The following is a 21,835-nucleotide window of genomic DNA, read 5'->3' as shown; positions in this document are numbered from 1 at the left end:
AACAAACAAACACCCCTAGATGGCATGGGAAAACAGGAAAAAAAGGCGAAGAAAAGAAAGAGGGGATGAACACTCACTCCGCTGGATTCCCCTGCCATCTCTGTCGCCACAAGCCCACCAGATCAGGTCGTCTCTCCCTTGGATTCGAGTCAGAAGGAATACAATGGTGGCAGAACAAGGGATGAGGAGGGGAAAAGAGGCGAGGAGAGTGAGGACGGGACTCCAGATCAAGTTAGACTGTTCAGATTCTAAAGCAAGCCCAATAAACAAACAAAAATCGAAGGCCGGCCCAAATCTCCTCGTGCACGAATAATAAAGCAGAGACAGATCGGACGGTACAAACACTTAGATGTGACATCCTTAAATATCATCTCCACTACTATTAAACAATCAAACATGAACTTTCTTACGTGCACCCTGCAAAACGTCCACAGACGCATCAGCACCACAGGATGAAGCCCACACAACCCAATCTAACAGCCATCATTAATTTATTCAAGATCTGGTGTGCGCTTAGCAGTTTCAATAGACTGACCGTACTCCACCAGATGAAAATATGAGACTCTCCGTCCCGCATCCGCAGCCCCTCAAATCACGCTAATCTAACCATCTAACCAACTCGCAAAAAAAGGAAGCCGAACCTAATCGTGTCCCTGGCCCCTCTCCCTGCCTTTCCTCGCCACCGCCCCAGACGAAGCTCAGCAGCCCTGTCGCGCCCTGTCGCCTCCATGCACGGCGGCCTCGATCCCTGCATCGCATCGTCGCCTCGCTGGACGGTTCCCTCGACGTCCTGCAGCGCATTGAGGCCTCCCTGCCGGGCTCCCTCGCCGGCCTACATCGCAACGTCGAGTGGGCGGCCGCTCCTCCTTCACCTACAATCAAATATTCATGGATCAGCCAGGCTACAACAAGATTATTATGCATCATCTGCATGAGTTTTGGAGCAGTAGCCAGCCCCATCAGATCGGCCAGGTATGATTTCAACAGCCAATGAAGACCCGCCTAACAAGATACAACCTCACCTTCGTTTCTAATATGCGTTCGACAGATCGCCAGTGCCTAGGAGCCTGCTCCGGCACCCGCGCCACCCTGAAATTCCCCTGAACCAGCCAGCCACACGCAACTATAATTCTTCCCTGCACTTCTTCAGGTTCGACTTCTTTGACCTGTTGCAACATTAGTCAGGATTAGAATTTTGACAACAGAGTTCTAAAAAATAAATAGTTGCACAGCAGAATGCTATAAGCCCGTTTTACATCTCATTAATGGTTTTCTATGTTGAAAAATGGTGAATGCAGGGCCTAACGTCCAAATTTCAGGGGTTAAGGTACCCCAACTCAGCAGAATACGAGACCCATATTGCACAATTGAAGATGGTTAGTTTGTCGATTTAATTATGTTGCAACTGTGTCGACAATGTTTATTTGACCGTACATTCAGGTTCTCTTTCCTTTGTTCAGGTATGGAGCCTTTTACTGGCTCAAATCAACTAGAAAAATATGTCGGATAATGATAAGAGAGGCTCTGTCGAACCTGGTACTCAAAACACAAAAAATCTGCAAATTACTTTTGTCGATCCTACGTCTACTACAATACCTACATTGTTATGCTCTACTAATCTTATGATTTTCTATCCTGGGTAATGACCAGACAAATGATCCATACATGATGACGCATCAAGATGTAGCTTTTGAATCGTACCAACTTGGATGCAATACTCCCATAGCAAATACTGATGAATACATGAATTTTGTTCTTAAAGAATGCATGCATCTCTAAGATAAGGAATTTAGCTCTATACACGATGACGCACCAAGATGGGTATTAAAGAGGGCTACAACTTATTTGGAACATGATATGGTGAGCCTCAGTTCCGTACATATTACTATTAATTTAATCGAGGATGGATGTTTGTATAGATGGGACCTAAACTAAAAAAATGCCTATTTTCAGTGTATCCGGATGCTCGACTCGCTAGGCCCAGGAATGCACCGCAAAGACCTCACCGCTATGGTTAGTTATTAGTCCGACTGCACCATCGTTTGATAAGACGATTTCTGTTATTCTTCGCTTGTGATGCTAATACTTTGTCATTTATTCACGCAACAGCTGGAAGGCAAGGGCAAGAACACCTTACTGCTTGTGAAGGAATGCTTAGTCCGTGGCTGCTGTATGCACAAATGCATGCCCTCTTGCCGGCAAAACAGCAGCAACAGTCACCTCTGGTAATTGCTCTTACTTAATATATTTACAGTTGTGTCTCTGAAATCTATTTATGGGTCAAATTCAGGATCAGGCGAGGCATGTAGACCTCGGAACTATGTACGATGTCTATACCAATGGTGTGTTGAAATCTTATTTATGAATGAACTGGATTGCTAATTTGCTATGCAGTACTAATAATAATACACTGAACTTATAGTGCTTGCATGTTATAATTCCCCTCTAAGGAAATTTGTTTGCAAGGTATAATTTATAGTGTAAGTTTAAATGTATCTTTGGATATCACCCAAATCCGGCAGGCTAGCACTAGCATAGGCAAGATTAACTCTACTCAACCCCGACGTGAGCCACACAATAGAGTAACCCAACTCGACTAAATCGCAAGACATAAGGAACCTTTATCCAACTGAGCTGTTAGCATTACCTGGTCGCCATGGCCTGAAGGATGTTGGAGGGAATATGATTGCCATGGAGGATGTCACCCGCAAACTCTTACACATCAGCATGGCCTTAACATAGTATAGGACCCGGCTCTTATGTCTTCTGACCGCTTCAAATTCTTCATGGCAGGACATGCCATCAGTTCCTAGAAGAAAGTGGTGTTCGAGTAGGAAGAGGGAGGAGATGCAAACATCACTGCTAATCCGACCAGTTCAGGAAACACATAAAGATGATATGTATCCTTTGAGCAATAGGATCAGCTTCATGTCCATACGGTCACTACACATGCCATGCAGGCGGCAAGATACGGGCATGTCCATCATCGACTTCGATGACGGCGAGATCGACGTGGTGCAGCACAACTCTGTCTGAGTCAGCAGCAGCGAATTGTTTCTACGGAGGTCTAATCCTTTTCGGTACCAGTCAAAATCCAACTTTTTATTGCTATTTCGCAATGCACTCTTGTGTGCATAATTATTTAAAACTGAAAACATCTGGAGTACACCTGATCCATTCTAATTCTAAAGACTAAAGAAGTTGCACTTCCTGCTTCCAGAGTGTAAAATGGTGCACTTGAATGATTGGTTGTTGGGACTAAGCAGTTTGAGCATATCCTTCTTTTCATGTACATATCCTAATAGGTGAGAGCATCAACGAGATATGGTTGATCTATCATGAACCGGTTTAGTATATACTCCCTCCGTGCCAGAATAAGTGTCTCAAGCTTAGTACAACATTATACTAAAGTTAGTACAAAGTTGAGACACTTATTTTGGGACAGAGGGAGTATATTTTTGCAGTACAATGCTTGTGGTAAGACATCTAAGAAATATTTGGAGTTGCCGACTAAGGTAATCTGGAAGTTCGAATTAGTAAACAAATATGCCCAACCATCACTTCAAGGAAATGCTCCATAGACAACTACATAGATTTCTTAGAACAATAAAAATACTGTGCAATGCATCCCAGAATCAAAACATACTCTTCGATTCAGACTTGTTGCTCCCATCCCCTTTCGGCACCTCCTCCTTCAGAAAATCTGAACCATTCAGGGCTGCATCATCAACAAAGGCACCAACTAAGAGGATGAAAGGAAAATCATAGGCTTGGAAGAAAGCTTACTCTTTTTTAACTGGTCGGAGAACAACCGTCTGTGAGTGGCGAGCAGGGACCTCCAGTCTCAGAGACACAACAAGGGAACGGCGGCGGCCGCGAAGGCAGCGCCACACGGAACACACCATGGCCCCTGAGCAGCTAACCCTAGGCGATGAACATTGCACACGGTGAGGCTACGCACCGATTTGACGGGGACGAGCAGGCGGCAGGGTCGGAGAGACTAACCTGGACCCTTACGAGCGAGGAGAAGCATAGGGAGGGCCCCGAGCAGCAGCACATCATGCGGAGGTCTTCGTGGTCATCCATGGAAAGAAGGAACCGGAGGTCGGGAGTAGCAGCTGCTCCTGCTCCAGGCTGAATCGAACAAGCAAATAAAGATGGTGTCGGAGAGCAGAGCATCCGGATCGAGGGGAGAAGAAGAGTTGGAACCGGACCTTGATGGCGTCTCGAGTAGGGGGGAGGGAGGATTCATGGCGCGCGGGAGAAGGTAGAGACGCTCATGGCGGCGACGGAGAGTGCATCAGGAGGAGGGAGGGCTCCGGTGTCGCCGGCGAGCATGCCGAGCTCGAGCGCCTCCTCGAGCACTTCGGGAATAGGATGTGAAGAAGGGGCGGGGCGGGGAAGAGCATGGGCCTGCGTGTCCGCCGACAATGGTGACGAAGGGGAGGGGCGGCCACCAGAGAGTGCCGGCTGTGGATGGGGGATCTAGCGTGAGTCAACAGAGGAGGAGGTAGGAAGAGAAGAATGGGGAAGATAAGAAATGTGAGGGGGCTGAGGAAGGTTGACTGAGTTTTTTTTAATACTACTACTTCTTACTAATAATACTTCTATTAGGCAGTGACCAGAGAGGGATTGTGAGTGGATGCAGCATTGTCCATACAAAAAAGAATTATCATCGATTATTTATTATAGGGCATGTCCAATTCACCTGCGTGGGTGAGATTTTTTTTATCATCATAGCTTGTTACAGTCATGATCATTTGATGATTTTAAAAGTATTTTAATACAAATATCAATAGAATTGATAAAAAAATGGAGTAGATTTAAGTTTAGTAATCATGCAGGTCATCTTGTGATATGTGGATGGTATATTTTATTTAGTACTCCCTCCGTCCCAAAATTCTTGTCTTAGATTTGTCTAGATATGGATGTATCTAATACTAAAATGTGACTTGATACATCCGTATTTAGACAAATTTAAGACAAGAATTTTGGGACGGAGGGAGTACTTCACAAGAGATATTTTGTCTGACACTCCACAAGTATTTTCCGTTGTGTATCATTATATTTATTCTATGTTGTGTCACTATTTAACTCTGATATTATTTTAATAGGATTATATGACCGATTTTAAAACAAAATAGTTGTCATTTTAGTGGACTCGGAATTGAATGATGATGATGATATAAGAAATCGAGACATGGAAGATGACGTTCAGGGCGCCACAAATCACATGGATTATATGATTCTTGGATAGACCTTCTGAGAACCTCAAAACATCAAATACATCATCACAAGTTGAGCTCATCTCGCAATCATTTACCCTTTCAACGTCTCTCAATCCAAAAAATGATGACTTATTGGATGAACTTTCCTTTTTTATCAGTATGGTTGATGATGTCGCTCTACTAGAGTGAGACATATTTTTTAGTTCATTTTGAATTCCAATAAATTACTACTCTGATGTCATTATAACTGAGAGAATTCTGATTTTACATTAGTGAATGGGTGAAAAGGTATAATCTTTATCCTATTAGTTTAAATTGAGACAAGTAAAAAACATACGAGAAAATGATGAATACATGGATGTTGACTAATTTAATATGTGTGTAGGGATACTAGCGCGCCACGAAGTCCAGCTATTCAGAGACATTCCATCTCACTATATCGATCTAAACTTTTGTATAAGTCACTATAGTTACATATTACATTTTGCCTCATATCACCAATGTTTTCTTATTCTTGTCTTAGTTGATGTGCCAGTGTGCACGAGATAGTCACCATGACAATGTGGACATTGCTAAAATAAAAATTAGATTCAGAATATGCGTTTTTATTACAGATTATGATATGTGCCTTCGATCACAAATATGTCACATTTTTAGAAATACAATTTGAGTGACTTGACAACATTGTATAGCGATCTAAAATTTTGGATCAATATTATTTTAATATTGTATCATGTGAACTTATTTTGTTTCAGACGTGCGTTGCACGTGCATGCTTACTAGTCTAGATGTGAATTAGTCATTCTGAAACAGAAAAGAAAACAGCACTAGGTTGGGCTTTCGGCTAGGGTGTGTACGCCTTGACACTTTCAAGTGCGAATAATCAGGAGCATGATTGGCTGGGCTTCAGCCTTTCGGCTAACTTATATTTTAGTCTCCTTGGGCTAGCTCGTAACAAGTAGGTCTGAGAGGGTTCGGTGTATATGGTTAATTTGGTTTTCAACTAATAAATAATAAAAACAGAATAAACTCTTAATCCCGGTTAATTTAGTTTGGTTCAGTTCGGTATTCTGTTTTCGGCGCAAAAGTGCCCACCCCGGGACCGACCCGTATATAAGTAAGCTAATTAGTTTTTGTTTGTTTTTCAGATCATTTATTTTAAACATTTTATCTGGTATTATTTCCGGCCAGTTTTCTATTATGATTTCTAATTCTAAAAATACTCTATGAAACTTAAATTGTTGCAAAATTGAAAAAAATGTTCATGAATTGAAAAATTCTAGTGAGTCCGCAAACTGAAAATTTATTAATGAAATCAATAATGTTCACAAAATTTAGAAATATTACCGAATTTTAAAAGGTTCACAAATTAGGAAAATAATAAATTGAGAAAATGTTTACAAATGAGTTCCAACGGTGTCCCTAATTTCAACAATATTTGCTGATTGAAATAGTGTTCACAAATTAAAAAACAATTCATGAATTGAAAAAAGTTTGCAAACTCAAAAAAACTTGACAAAATTTAAAAATTATTCGTGCATCAAGAAAAATCTTTTCAAATTTTAAAAATATATGTGAATTCAAAACATATACATGAATTTTAGAAATTTTCCCAATTACAAACATATTCATGGATTTTTTAAATCGTGAATTGGAAAATTCCATGAATAAAAATAATTTATGAATTTTTCATTTTCTATGAATCTTAAGAAATGCTTGTGAATTCAATTTTTTTCTGAATTTTCAATATATACTCAATTTAAAAAATGCTCGTGTATTTTCAAAATGTTCAAATATTCATAAATTTTTAAAATGAATACATAAAAATTAATAACATAATAGACCAAAAGGAATCCGAAGAAAATCATAGAAAGAAACAACGAAGGAAACCTGTTCCGATGGAAAACACACAAGAGAAATGTCAAATGGGTCAGTTCATGTAGCAGCAGTACCCTTGGAGGGTGTGTGTTTGTGTGGTATTCCGGCGTTACTATGCGGGGAATGGTAGGATTGGTCGTGGTGTATTTGTCAAAATAACTAATTACGTGTTACCCCTTGCAAAGGTCATTCCCACCTTCGCTGTTGCTGACAATAGTGCACTTCTTGTACGCCACTTGTTGCAACCTTAGAGTTTTCCTTTTTTCCATATATTTTGTTTACCGAAACATTTTATCGCTAAAACCATGCATTTAAATCACAAACCATTTTGACCGTTGGATTTTTGTATTGAGATATTTGAAACTAGATATCATATTAATAGGTTCGAACGAACTTTTTTTCGCAAAATTTGGGAATAGAATAACCTAGAAAAGGCAAAAAATTCCAAAAAGGTAAAAAGACAAAAACAGAAAATAATCAAAAACCAAAAACCTGAAAGCACAACTATACTTTTCTATTTTTTAGAAGCACAACTCTGCTTTTCCCTTTTTAGGAAGCACATTTGAGTTTCCCGCGAAAGCATAGCCTGTGCTCTTCTCGCAAATAAGCAATGTTTTTTGAAAAATAAAAAGAACCCGCCAAAACTTAGAAAAAATCAAGTAAAAATCGAAAAGCCAAAAAAAGCGTGCAGGAAAGTAAAAAAACTAAAATCCCAAGGGTGACCTCCACGGGGAAGGGGACTGCATGGAAGTTATCGACATCATGCAAAACTGCGGGAATTCTCTTGGCCCGGCAGCGGCAATCTACGAAGAATGCTCTTTTCTAGCTCGTAATTTTATATCTATAGTTTTTCTTATTGTCCTAGGGAGGCCAATATGGTGGCATATTTGTTAGCTAGGAACTCGGAGGTCTCTCGAACTATTGTTTGGAAATCGGAGCCTCCGGGGTTTCTGGTTGATGTTTTGACAAACGATGTATCATGTTTACACATGAAATATAAACTGCCATGTTGGCTTTTATCCAAAAAAAAAGTGACCTCCACGGGAGTCATTCAAAAGGCACCCCTTATTATTATTATTATTATTTTGTAAAAGGCACCCCTTAATTAGTTGCTCCCCAAAGCACCTCCTCACATTGAATGCTCAATTGCTATATGGGCCTTAGGTACCTTCAAAGATCCAACCTAAGCCCAACCTCTCTATCCCCGTAATTCCAATCTCGCGGAGACCCAACGAGCCAGCCCAGCACTTGCCCCACGAGAATGGCAGCCCACAAGGCCTATATATAGCGCGCGACCCCTCTCTCGCTTGCCCTTCTTCTAACCCTAGCCGCCTGCGCGCCGCCACACGAACCCCCCACCCAACCCGAGCGAGCACCGGCCGAGGAGGAAGAGAAGGTGAGATGGCTCGCGGCGCGGCGGCGGCGGCGGCGGCCGCCAAGGGCAAGAAGAAGGGGTCCGTCTCCTTCGTGATCGACTGCACCAAGCCCGTGGAGGACAAGATCATGGAGATCGCGTCGCTGGAGAAGTTCCTCCAGGAGCGCATCAAGGTCGCCGGCGGCAAGGCCGGCAACCTCGGCGACTCCGTCACCGTCACGCGCGACAAGAGCAAGGTCACCGTCACCTCCGACGGCGCCTTCTCCAAGAGGTATACCCCGCGCGCCCTTCCACGCCCCATCACCCCTTTGCCTGTGCGTGATAGATCTGAGAACTAAGCATGAGCTTGGATTGGTTCATTTTGCGGTGACGTAGTTGCGATTGGTCAATATGTCTGTTGTTTCGGTTGTTGTCTGTAGCTGCAGGAAGAACTAGTATATCATGACAGAGCGTTCTAGCTTTCACCTTTGTACAGAGCGCTCTAGCTTTTCCTAAATGCAAATGTCTAACTCAATTAGCTGAATATTTTTCGATCGTCAACATTATTCAAAACTTAAATGCCACAATATATATCGTGATCCTTGTAAGTGTATTGTTTACACTTTATTTTGTTTGTGCAGCTTGGGTATTTGTGGATAACACCATTGGAACCTTAAACGTGATAACTTGATTTGTCTGAATGTTGTAACTTATCATTGCCTTGGCGTTGGAACTTATTTTTACCTTGCCTAAACACTGAACATCCAGGCCAGTTATACTATTCATTATCCAACATTTGCAAGAAAGATAGATGATCGGCTATTTCGTTCTGGCTGTACAACAATTTACATCGGTTGTTCCCATTTAGCCTAATTGCATCATTCTTCGATCTTCTCAGGTACCTCAAGTACTTGACCAAGAAGTACTTGAAGAAGCACAACGTGCGGGACTGGCTTCGCGTGATCGCAGCCAACAAGGAGCGCAACGTGTACGAGCTCCGGTACTTCAACATCGCTGAGAATGAGGGCGAGGAGGAGGATTAGAGTGCATTGTTATATTGTAGTGCTTGTTGAGTTTTGATACTTGATCTGAGTACCTCCTAGTTATCCTCCTATCTTATGTTGTGCCCCGTTGAACATGGATGGTTTAATTCGAAGAATCCTTATATTTTGTCTGCTGTGTATCCATATGTCTGAACCTATAGACGAGTATTATGGAGATTTGTTCCTGTTTCCACCGAACTGCGGTGCGAAGCAGTGGTGCTTTTCACTCCTAAAGTTTTCTTCAGTCTGATTTCGAACCTACTCCACTAGTGTGGATTTATGTGTACAGTTGCCACTTGCTTATTTTTGCTATACCTCTAATTTCTCTATCACTGGTCCGGCCTTCTGAAATCCTACAATCTGGATGCCAGTAATGTTGGACTCCAAACACCTCGACTCAGAGCAGGCATGACCGGCTGGCTGCCCTTGACTCCGCCTGCCCTGGCTCGGCCGACCACACCCAAAAACCCTGCCCCTGCGACCCTTCTCCCACTGTTTGAGCCGCCGGTCAGCGATGGCTTTGCTCCTTTGCTATGTGGAACATGAGGTTGTTGAATTTTGATACTCGATCTGAGTACCTCCAGTTATCACCTATTTTATGTTGGGCTTGATTGAGTTTTGATGGTTTAGTTTGAAGAATCCTTATATTTTGCCGCCTCAACTATGGTTCCAAAGGCAAGTACTGAACTGCTGTGCGAAATGGTGCTGCTTTTCATTCTGAAGTTTTCTCCTGTCTGATTTTAGAGACCTTTTCGTGATGGTCTGCAGTTGCCACTGCACGGCTGAGTTCTCTCCCATTCTAAGATCCTGATAGCATGTTTCAATAACGCCGACCCTCCAGGAATTTGAGCATGATGTCTGCTGCTGTCAAATTGACGTACCAAATTTACAGTATTGATACGGAACTACGGAAGATATCATTAGGCTATGCTTTTATCCAAACAGCATGAATATATGTGCATTGGTCCCAATTTCCAACATCTCATTGTTCATCATGCGCGACAACATTAACATGATATTAATATCCTGTACAAACAACATGAAAGCCGCGAATTTTCTTTCTGAGAGAAGCAGAAGCAATTTCCTTTGCTGGCATCATGGCAGGAGTTGCGGACGAAAGGCTACTGACTCAGCAGCATCCACCACCCCATTCTTCTCCCCCAAATTCCAAGACCTAGTTTCGGATCGCCCTCTTAATCGTAATGTTTAGCCTATCAACGTCTCGTCGAAATTGTGGTAGGTAACCGGTCCTTGCACAAGCCAGCAAACAATTCTTTAGAACAACCCTCTTGTGAACTGAGTGAAAGCTCTGGTACAAGTGCGTAACACAAAACATGATGCTTTGAACCTAGGAACTCTTTTTTTTTGCGCGAATACACAAGTTGCGTGTCTTTTAATTGAAACAAGAAGAGTTTCAACATGAGGTTACACACACCCGCAAGGCAAGTCTGCTGGTGTTGGAGCAAACAAATCAAAGGGGTTGCTCATCCCCAAAAAACAAAAAAGGCTAACTCTCGGGGATGATATTTCTTATCCCTGCGGCACCTGCCTTGGCCCAGAGGCGCTCCTCGTCTTTGATAGTGGTGGTAAGCTGAGAGACCGATGGCTGATCATGGTCAAAGACACATCCAAGACCTAGGAACTCTTTTTGTGTTGCGTGATCGGCTTATATGACATGATAGTACATGCTGCCGTGTTGTTTATCCGAAGGTTTTGCTTTAAGGTGTTGAAGACAGCTACTTTTGTGCCGCACTTCTACTAGAATATTTATGAGCCGTTGCCATCCCCATGATCTACAACATCCTCCCCATGCCATCCCCCAGCTCCGGGGGAGCTGCCTCCGCCTAGCCGCCCAGAGCATCCTCCCCTCCAGCCGCTCCGATCCCCTTGCCATCCCCCAGCTCCAGCCCAACCTCGAGAGCGCTGGCGTCAATCGGCCCCGCCGGCATGGCCATATTCACGCCGCCATTGACCTCTCCTCGAAAATCTACAACATCGATGGCGGGGGCGCACCGCCGCTGCCTAAGGTCGGCCCTGCGTGCGCCACCCACACCCCGGGTACAACGGCCGAGGCCTCCGCCGGCCACGGCAGTCCGAGCGCCCCGGCCTGGCTCGCCATGTGCCGTCTCCCCCTACGACCTGAGGGTGTGGTGCGGACGAGGTTGCCAGGTTGGGATGGCTCCAATCTTCTTCGTCGACGTCCACGGCTCCACGAGACCAACCAGGAGAAGCAGGCATCCATGGAGGGATTGAGCCGAGAGCGCTGCCTTTGTCGCTCTCTGGCTCTCCTGCCAATCTCCGCTATCCGGTGCCGCTGTCTGACCCTCGGCAGGCTCTCTTTCCCTCCTCCGTTCTGTACAAAAAAGAAAGATAATCCTTTGCCTCTCCGTTCTCTTTTGTACAATCCAGTTAACTCTTATGATGTTAAGAAAGTGAGGAACATATTATGGGGTATTGCCGGTTGGTCGATTGTTTTAATCAGATGCTGGTTTGCAAGTCTGCCATATGTATACGAGTATGAGTACGAGACTACGAGTAATGGATGTTAGTGAATTTCAAGGCTATGAGATACTAGAAAATTGAGGAGCTAATTGTAACTGCACCATCCCTTTGAAATCAGAATCACATCTTAACGTGATGCATACCATAACTGATGATAAAAGAAATTCGTTGCAGCAGCTGCTGGGTTTGTGGATTTTTTTTCTGAGCGGATTGTGGATCTTATTATAGATTCAGCACTTGGAAGCTGAAGTAACACTACAGAAGTTCTCTACTCTTTTACTCTTTCTAATGCCCTTCCATCTGGAGCAGTTTAATTTATTCAGTACACGACTTGTCATCTTCTCCCTATGTAAATCTTGAGCCTGGCCATTCTATTTTGAGATGAGTTACAGTATCATGGACTTGCATATTTAACCCCATCGGTAACGTGTTGGGTTTATGGGATTTTGCTTGCCTTCTGCGAGCAAACTTCAGATGAAAAGCAGGCACAAAATGCATCAGATCAAGTGTTGATGGAGATTGTACTAAAGAGGTAATCTGTTTGAACTTCAAATATACATATTGCTGTGGTCTTGATTGTCATGGGCCATATGTTAATTTTCCCCAGTTTTCTGTTTTGATTTCTCTTGCTCAAGGCTCGAGAGCCAAACATGTGACATTGTTTGCAGATATCGTTTGCATGATCAACTTTCACTGTATAAGGGCATGCTTATGGACGATCTAGATTCAGGTTGTCAAGCAGGAGCACTCAAAGTGCTAAGTAAGTTACTGAAACAATACCATGTGTTTGACACTTTCTCTAATAAGCACCCTTCTTTTCCAGGTGTAGTTGATGAAGAAATGGAAAGAGAAGACTCATCCATACAGGAAAAATTGGATATGCAGAATAAAGGACTTCAGCAATAGGAGGTACTATTTTCCTTTCATTATGATTGGAATTGTTCATGTACGAATTTAAAACTTATCTGGCTCGACCTGGACACTTTGTTCACATGTACTGAATAATCTTCCATTCTGCCATCCATAGTAAACTCATGTTCAAAGATAACCACACTTTTGCCCATCATAACCTAAATCAGATTTCCATCTCCTCAATGTGTAGGGTGGTTCATGCCCAGCTTCTGCTCGAGGTGCAGCAATAGATGCAGCTGCATCAACAGTGGCAATTTGTGGTGATTCATTCGCAGTTCATCTTCTAGAGCAAGCCCCGGACGTCACTTACCTTACTTATAGTGTATACAAGGCCTTCCGTGCGGTCACCACTACTAAGCGTCTCCATATAGCAAATTTATATGGCCAAGCACCTTTGCTGTGGTCGCCACGGCTGAGCCCTTATATGTTGCAGATCTTATATGGCCAAGTTTGGTTCTGGTTTGAGAGAAAAGAAGTGCTCTTAATTAAGGTAATGGTGTCTTCCAAGAGGGGAACAGGCAAGTGCATAAGCTAGGTAGAGACACGTTAATAACAGCAGGAATCAAAAAGATCCATTGGAATATAATCCACAAGCTGGTGCCCTGGTGAAGAAATTAGTGTAAGTTAAGGAGATACAGTAGATGTTGACCATTAAGGGCTTAAGGCCAACTGTAGGACATCAGATTTGGCAGTGGATCAACACTGATTTGCTTCTTGGTGTTTGTTTTTCACTGTTGGCTGTTCACAAACGCAAGATCGTACTTCATACAGAAGCTCTTCTATAATATGTAGGCTTAGCTGATTCTCTGATTCAGATGAAGCTTTTTTAGAATATGCAGGCTTAGCTGATTCAGAGCGAAAGGAGATGTCAGGTGCACCTTATAATAAGCCTGCTTTAATCCTGCGAACCTTTTATCCGTTTCTTGGACCTCCATGCTAAACCTGCTACTGACGTACCATTGTGAACGTTTTCTCAGTTTCTTGGATGTTCATGCTAAGCCTGCTACTGACGTAGCATTGTAATAAGTGACCTGCTAAACCTGCTACTGATGTAGAATTGTAATCAGTGATCTAGAGCGTGATCCTTAATCCATCTGGTTATTCCTGATACAATGGTAAAACCTATTAGCTCACATTTCATATTTTGTAGCTTTATATTTTTACATAGAAATGTACACTATAAAAACCTCTACAAGCTTGAATATGAGAAACAGGTCGGTGTGGGCGAAGCAAAATTGTTGTAAGCCCCAGATTGCACACATACCATTTTTGTCTTAATTCCAAATTAGTCAAAGAAGAAAATAAAATGGCAACCCAGCCGTGTTGTTTATCCGAAGGTCTTGCTTTAAGGTGTCGAAGAACCATTTCCAGCTACACTTGCGCCGCACTCAACCACTGCCATAGCAAACTAGGAATATACAATCATTTGGATGCAGTCAAGGCCTGGCCCTTGTTATTTTCACTGTGACATCCATGAAGAAAACAGCCTCTTGAAAGAAGTACAATGTACTCAAGGCACCACTGTTTAGGTTTAGATACAAGCTATTGCATGATTGGTGTGTCTTAGCTCCCTGCCATAGTCCAAAAGCACACGATATTGCTTTAGCTCATCTCCATAGACAACCTTCAGAGCTCCCTCTCAGTGCTCATTAGCTTGATCCTATTAGGCTTCGCATTATACTCTTTTGAGGCAAAAGACAGTGGTGCTGACGATGCATTTCAGAGGGAGAAAAAGTTACAGCAGCAGCATTTTTTTTTGACGGGAAGGCTAGCTTTATTAACTCACACCAAGGTTACATCCACTGCTAGAGGTCTTAAGATAAAATCTGGAGGGATATCTAACCAAATCTCAGGGTTATTTGAACTCCCCCATCTAGCTAGCTCATGTGCTACTACATTTAAATCTCTAAAACAATGTTCAACTACCACCTTCCCGAAATCTCGAAGTTATATCTCGACAGTCTTCCAGAATGGGAGCCGCCACCATCGAGTGACCCTCATTGTTCTGCAGCGCCTCCACCACTGTCAGACTATCCATCCATCCTAATCACAGCATTGTTACAACCAGTGCTCTGAAGTAATTTGAGGCCTTCCAGAAGTGCAGCAGCTTCAGCTGAGACCACGTCCGGCACATGATACAGACGAGCTGTTGCTGCCTTGATAAATCTGCCCCGATTATCACGAATGACTGCTCCACTTGCTCGTGTATAATCAAGCTCTGAAAAAGATGCATCTACATTAAGGATCAGCTGTCCTTCTAGAGATGGTCTCCATTTGTTAATTCGCTGGGGTTGTGCCACCTTACCACGAGCTTTCACAAAATTCAGTGTTAGAGCATGCAACGATAGAGCCGTTTGTTCAGAATTTTGCACTGGTTCTCCTCTGACCAGCTGTCTTCTCTGCCACCAGATAAACCAACATGCAGTCGCTAATAATTCAGGGATTTGCACTGGTTCCATAAACGGGCGTTGGAAAGATTTGTCGCATAGAAAAAATTCGATCACTGCAGAACCAGCTCGATCAACCAGAACTGCGTTCTGCATTTCTTTCCCTACCCCGAGAGCCTCCCGGATAGCTCTTGCCCGGGGGCAATTAAAGAGTGCATGCATGATATCCTCAGCTCCACTTGAGCATACAGGGTACTGTGAGTTGTTCCCAATGTGGCGGTTTGCCAGGACAGATAAACATGGTATGGCGTTGTGTAGGCATCGCCATAGAAAGATTTTAACCTTCCCCGGTAGTTTAAGATTCCACAAACTCTTCCACACTGGATGCGATGATGATCCTCCATAACCAACAGAACCCGAAGCAGTAACATAGGTTTCTTCCCATTGTTTGTAATACGCGGATCGAACAGAGAAAACACCATTCTTTGTCAAATGCCAGGCAATGTAATCTACCGTCCCTTGACGGTATAAGGGAATCTGAAGGATACGATCAGCATCAATAGGCCAGAAATTCTCTCTAATAAGATCTTCATCCCATTCACCCAAGTAGGGGTCAATCAACTCATTCACCCTTGAAAGGACTCTGTTCCCTCTCACTGTTAAAATCTTCCTTGATGAACTATTCGGGATCCAGCAGTCCTCCCAAATATCAATCTTTGTACCATCCCCAACTCTCCAGATGCTTCCTTTCTTGAAGGTTTGGATTCCTGCCCATATGCTTTGCCATACATAGGATGATCCTTTCTTTAACTCGCAATTCAAAATATCTCCTGAAGGGTAATAACGTGATCTCAACACTCTAGCACAAAGAGAGTCATAGTTATCGATAAGCCTCCAACATTGCTTAGCAAGCATGGCTAAGTTAAAACAATGAATATCTCGGAAACCCATCCCACCCCTATCTTTGGGGACACACATTTTCCACCATGCAAACCAGTGCATTCGGCGTTGGCTTTCATCGTCACCCCACCAATATTGCGACATTGCATCAGTGATCCCCTTACAAACTTTTTTTGGGAATTTGAACACACTCATCGCATATGTAGGGATGGCTTGGGCCACCGCTTTCAGCAAGGCTTCTTTTCCTCCATAGGATAGAGTTCTCTCTTTCCATCCATTAACCAGAATCTGAATTGTCTCTATTAGGTGTTTAAAACAGTCCACCCGGTCCACCCCAATCATAGATGGGAGGCCCAAATATTTATCCAAGAGAGATCCGGTCATAATATTCAGAACTTGACACATCTCTGCCTTCACCTCAACATCGGTATTAGGACTGAAAAATGTTGAACACTTGGCTTCACTCACCATTTGGCCTGATGCAGCAGAATACTCATCTAGTATTGCTCTCAAAGTATTTGCATTAGTAACATCTGCTCTCATCAAAATTAGAGAATCGTCAGCAAACAGAGTGTCTAGATGAAAAGGAGGGGAAAAAAGGCCTAGAGGCCAAAAGGAAAAAAGAAGAAAACAGGGGAGCTGCATGGGCTGTACTCTTTTGTAGTCTTTGAAAATGAGCCTATGGCCATCTTTCTCATCATCTCTAAATGATTCAACGTAGTTCTTAGCAAGATAAGGAGCTTTCATGGATACCTTTGGTATTTTTATCCAATTTTGTTCCTCTGTGTATTGGTGTCAGGTTTCTTAAGTTTTGTATGTTCCTACATGTTCATGCCTCACCCAACAGTTGCCCCCGAGGAGCTAAAAAGATTGCACGCATATCGCTCTTTAGTCATTGCACAATTGATGCTTACACACAAAGATGGGCATGGAGTTCACACAAAAGCTAAAAGTTATATCCTGATGTAGGTTTTGGTTCCTGCTGTATGGATTAGCACCATAGGTTCTTATGCAATTTCTATATATATCCTCAGAACCACATAGTATTTCAATAACACATCATTTAAAATTTGGAAGGAAGAAAACAAGCGATCTTGCATAAATAATCCTACACTGGATTGTATTCTCATCTTTCAGAATTTCCTGGAGTAACACACGAGAAATTAACCGAGGCAAGTATTTGAAGAATACATCAGCTTGAACTTTAGAGGTAACAACTGCTATTGCATAATTCTAGACTTTATTGCCCATCTCTCATAATTTTTTGGGGCAACACAAGGGAGAAATGAACCGAGGAGCTATAGGTAGGATTGATGTTTAAACTTCTCAAGAACACACAACCCAATAACGGACAGACGGCATACCTAACTTGCTCAGGATTTGATTAGTCCTTTAGGCCGCCAGGGAGGCCTGCGCAACAGACGAGGTACTCTTGCAGTGTACAGGGGCGAGCAAGAGGCACCAGATTCAGCTCTGGTCCAGTGTCAAGAAAAAGATTCAGCTCTGGTCTGTTATGTCGGTGGTACCATTTCATTGGTTCATCGGGAGAAGCTGGCCCGTCAGTGGTGAACTCAAACGGTGGATCCGCACTCTTGTCCGCCAGATACCGCACACCGACGGGAGGGTAGTGGGCACCGGTCGCCCCCAGGTGCACCGCGTTCCCAGCCACGCACGGAAACGTCCTGGCAGAGAGGGAGAAGCATGCCGTCTCCCCGACAAACACCGCGTGGTGGCGGCCAATGTCCTCCACCGGGACGAGCCTCTTTCCGGACACATTCACCTCGAACACCTGGATCAGGTTCCACCAGCACTCCTTCAGCCTGTTCTCCACCCTGATCACATCCATGCGCTTCCTCCTGCGCGTCATTATTCTCCGCTCGTCAGCGCTGAGGTGATCAAGGTCGAGGTAGTAGCGCACCATGAGCATGCCGCCGCAGCGGTGGTCGTCGGGAGGGACAAGGTAGGAGGACACTTCTCCCCTGGTTTTGGGCTGGTTCACGACTATGGGCACCAACTGAGGCTCAGGGCAGAGCCTCACATGCATTATATTCCCCTCAAGAGTCGCAAAGTAGAAGCGCCCCTGCAGGGTTGATGCCGACGATAGCCGATATGATGCGTAGCGATTGGGTCTCCCGATCTCGTCATGCTCAATCACAGCCCACCGCTGGTCGCCAGGCTTGGCGTAGACTATGGTACGCCCACGGTCAATCATCAGGAGCACGACCGACGCTGGGGAGGTCTCTTCAGAGATCCCGGCGTAGATGAGGCGCTCCGAGGACTCCAACAACCGCTCTTCATAGATGAACTCCAGGCCAGCAGCATACAGTTAACAAGTCCGACAGTAGCATCAGTCCTTGTCAAAACACTCTCATACCTTGCGACGCGCCAACAATACCGCCCATGAAGTGATAAGTACCTTGGCCGTCTCACCTTTTGACATGCTCTTACATATATTGAAACCCCAATGTCTTGAATCAATGATTCACAGGCTTGCAAGCATCTCCATGAGGTCTTCATCCAAAAGAGCCCAGGTGCACTTAGACATTGTAGAATAAAGTAGAGCATGCTCCCAAGTATCTTCATATGCATCACAAATACAACAAGACCTGACAGTGGCGAGCAATTGCAAAACTGGAGCAATCTGAAGGCACTACATGCAGTGTTCTTTACTCTCCATCGGTTTCTGCAAAATTATGGATTTCAGTTGTTGGGTGAGTACTGAGTAGAGATGCACTTATAAAACATGTCAGATTTATTATCGACAAGCTTATGTCAAGTGCAGCTAAAAATCAGTCGTGTCAGTCAAGCTCAAGCCTTATTCTCCAATAGGTGGACAGGTAACCAGCTTTGCTGCTGTCACTAACTCGGCCTTCATTGACAAGTCCAAAATAACAATAAAAATTTAGCCTTCATTGCACAATGTTCTAATATGTGCCCCTTCTAACCAGCAACACTTTGTTCTTGTTCTAGAGCAAGCCAAAAACCCTTCTGGCTACTCCAGAAAGTGGTTCTCTTAGAGGTTGCTCATCCTGCTTGTTGAAGCCATCATCACTGATTGTATGATCCTTGTCCATTGTTGGTCCAACCACTGAACTGTCTATCAGATAGTTCTGCTCCTTTGCTGGCTCAGTAAGATCTGATGGGTTCTCAGTCCTTTCTGGTGACCTTCCAGCTTCTTCAACCTTAGCTTCGTTGTTATTCTTGTATACTTCATCCAAAGGTTCTGACGATGATGACGATGACAACGAAGGTATCTCATTTTTTGTTGAGACGAGAGGCTCTACTCTGTCATCTGCAGAACTTTGATCGATATGATAAGTGGGGACCTGGTGCTCCTCTTGCTCTTCATTGCCATAAAGGTGCAATTTCTCAAGAATCCTCCAAGTCACAGCGTCCGGTGAAAGCCCATTCCTTCTCATCTCCTTCACCAATTGATAGGCCAACTTCTTCAATCCCTGCTTGCAGGCAGTGTCAATGAGTATGTTGTAGCAGACAACACTGGGACAAACCCCACAGTCTGCCAACTCATATAGGAAATCACATGCCTGCTCCAGTTTCCCCAGTTTGCAGAGGCCTCTCAAGATTGCACTGTACACATAACCATCATGTATCCCTGATGGCCAGACTACATTGTCCCAGAATGCCTTTGCTTTCTCAAGCTGCCCCGCGTTGCACAACCCTTTGATCACCACAGTGTGAGTTACAGAGTCGGCAGTGATGCTACTTGATTTCATTTCATCGATGACCTGCATTGCTCTGTCAACTAGCCCAAGGCAGAACAATCCCTTGAGGACAGAATTGTAAGTGACAACATTAGGGGCGCACCGGCGCCTGGGCATCAAAGTGTGCAGCACATGGAGGGCTTCTGCATGCTCACCTACATCCAGGTATCCCGAAATGAGTGTGGTGAAGGTGACAACATCAGGAGCACAGAATTGCCCATTAATCATGTCGTCCAAAATCTTTCTAGCCTCCTGGGTACGCCCAACTTTGCAGAAGCCATGAACGACAGTGTTCATAGTGATCACATCCGGTTTGCAGTCCCCCTGCAACATGGACACGAGCACACTGAGCTGCTCGCTTGGGTTGTCCACAGCACGCAGTGCCCCAAGGAACATATTGTATAGCCTAGTCCTGGTCTCCTCGTCAGGCTTGTCATGCCCACATTGGGGCTGCAGCATCAGCTCCAGGACATCCTTTGCCTTGGCAAGCTCTTTCTCCCGGCAGAGCTCTTCGACGAGTACCTTGTATGTTACCTCTCTCGGTCGGTACCCGGAACGCACACCTTCCATCACCAGCTGGTACGCCCTCAGGCGTCCCCCGGGCTTCTGGCTGGTGCATAGCCCGTGAACAATGCAGTTGTAGGACAGGGTGCTTGGGCACAGGCCCCTCTTCCCCATGATGTACACTATTCTGGAGGCGCCATGGTGCTGTCCAGCCCGGCAGAGAGAGTCAATCATCTGGGCATAGGCAAACTCGTCCGGGACGAGGCAGCGCCGCTGCGGCATCTCCTCGGCGACGCGGAAGACAATGTGGAAGAACCCCTCGACGCACAGGCACTGCACAAGGTTGGCAAAGGCCGCGTTCTTGAGCCCCTGGTCCTCGTCGTGGCAGCGCTCCATGCTGGGCCAGAGCCGGTTGTCGACGAGGTCCATGGCCGCGCCGACGTCGCGGCTGCGGAGGAAGGCCTTGACGAGGAAAGTGCGCGCGAGGGAGCTGGGGGCGAGCCCCCAGCGGGGCATTTCGTCGAGCAGCTTCTGGGCGGCGCGAGGGTCCGCGGCGCACGCGTAGCCGTCCAGCAGCGCGGCGTAGGAGACGGCGCTCGGAGGCACGCGCATGCGGAGGAGGAGGCGGTGGGCGAGGAGGAGGAGCCAGGGCGCGGCGGCGGAGGAGAGCAGGGCGAGGAGGCGGTTGTAGTTGGGGAGGGAGGGCGCGAACGGGGCGGCCTGGACGAGGCGGAGCGTGAGGAGGGGCGTGCGCGCGCGGAGGAGGCGGGCGAGGAGGCCGTTGGCGGTGGGCGCGTCGAGGCGGCGCGACGCGGATGCGGATGCGGAGGAGAGGAGGAGCGCGACGCGGTGGTGCGCCTCGGCGGAGCGGCCGGACGCGCAGAGCGCGTCCACCAGTCCGCCCAGGTCCGGCTGCCCGGGATGCGCTGCGGCCGCCATCATGTCGGAGGCGAAAGGAGGCGCAGGGTCGAGACGGTACCCGACGACGCCGTCGCACGGTCGCTCTAGTTTCTGCGATCTGCCGCGGGCAGGTTCCCGCCGACGAGCATCGTATCGGGGGCCCGCCTGAACTTAGCGGGTAACTGACAATTCAGTTCAGGTTACTAGCTTTTTTTTCCTTATTTTGCTGTGATCACATACTCGTTCTACTTTCACTGTTATACACACCGCACCGCTCCGCGGACCGTAAAGCTGGCCTCATATGCCCGGTTGTATTTCGATCAAAATTTAATGAAATTGAACAAATTTGATGCATATTTAAACAACCCAAGCGATATCCATTCATACTTGAATAATTTTACATAAAAGCGGATAGTTTTTGACATATCTGAACTGTCATGGGAGATAGAATGGAAACCATGGTCGTCGTCCTATGTGTTGATGACCACATATGCACGAGAAGGAC

General features: G+C 45.2%; 2 protein-coding genes and 2 long non-coding RNA genes across 5 annotated transcripts in view; 2 read left to right on the top strand and 2 right to left on the bottom strand.

Moving 5' to 3' along the window:
- LOC119353319 overlaps positions 1-4,568 on the bottom strand; it is a 10,629-nt gene extending 6,061 nt beyond the window's left edge. Inside the window, exons 1-7 of one of the 2 annotated variants that reach the window (XR_005170392.1) lie at positions 4,215-4,568; positions 4,006-4,134; positions 3,787-3,924; positions 3,647-3,718; positions 2,648-2,809; positions 1,023-1,166; positions 78-872 (exon numbers count right to left, since the gene is read on the bottom strand). This is a non-coding gene — a long non-coding RNA (uncharacterized LOC119353319). Of the gene's footprint in view, positions 1-77; positions 873-1,022; positions 1,167-2,647; positions 2,810-3,646; positions 3,925-4,005; positions 4,135-4,214 lie in introns of both variants that reach the window. The other variant, XR_005170391.1, reaches the window with a different exon arrangement.
- Positions 1,173-2,125, top strand: LOC119353320. Its single transcript, XR_005170393.1, has 3 exons — positions 1,173-1,376; positions 1,461-1,536; positions 1,651-2,125. It is a non-coding gene; the product is annotated as an uncharacterized LOC119353320 (long non-coding RNA).
- A 3,844-nt stretch (positions 4,569-8,412) lies between the features above and the next one.
- LOC119353318 (60S ribosomal protein L22-2-like) lies at positions 8,413-9,729 on the top strand. Its single transcript, XM_037619916.1, has 2 exons — positions 8,413-8,752; positions 9,359-9,729. Exons 1-2 carry the CDS (start codon positions 8,508-8,510, stop codon positions 9,501-9,503), a joined length of 390 nt encoding a protein of 129 aa, XP_037475813.1. The 5' UTR covers positions 8,413-8,507; the 3' UTR covers positions 9,504-9,729.
- A 7,574-nt stretch (positions 9,730-17,303) lies between these two features.
- On the bottom strand, positions 17,304-21,499 carry LOC119353316 (pentatricopeptide repeat-containing protein At3g18020-like). The gene has a single exon (XM_037619915.1). The coding sequence runs from the start codon at positions 21,370-21,372 to the stop codon at positions 19,171-19,173; it is 2,202 nt and encodes a 733-aa protein (XP_037475812.1). The 5' UTR covers positions 21,373-21,499; the 3' UTR covers positions 17,304-19,170.
- Positions 21,500-21,835: the final 336 nt, after the last annotated feature.

Source organism: Triticum dicoccoides, chromosome 2A, assembly GCF_002162155.2.
Source record: "Triticum dicoccoides isolate Atlit2015 ecotype Zavitan chromosome 2A, WEW_v2.0, whole genome shotgun sequence".
Lineage (NCBI taxonomy): Eukaryota > Viridiplantae > Streptophyta > Magnoliopsida > Poales > Poaceae > Triticum > Triticum dicoccoides.
The sequence above is the reverse complement of the archived record's forward strand: the minus strand, read 5'-3'. Positions and strand labels throughout refer to the sequence as shown.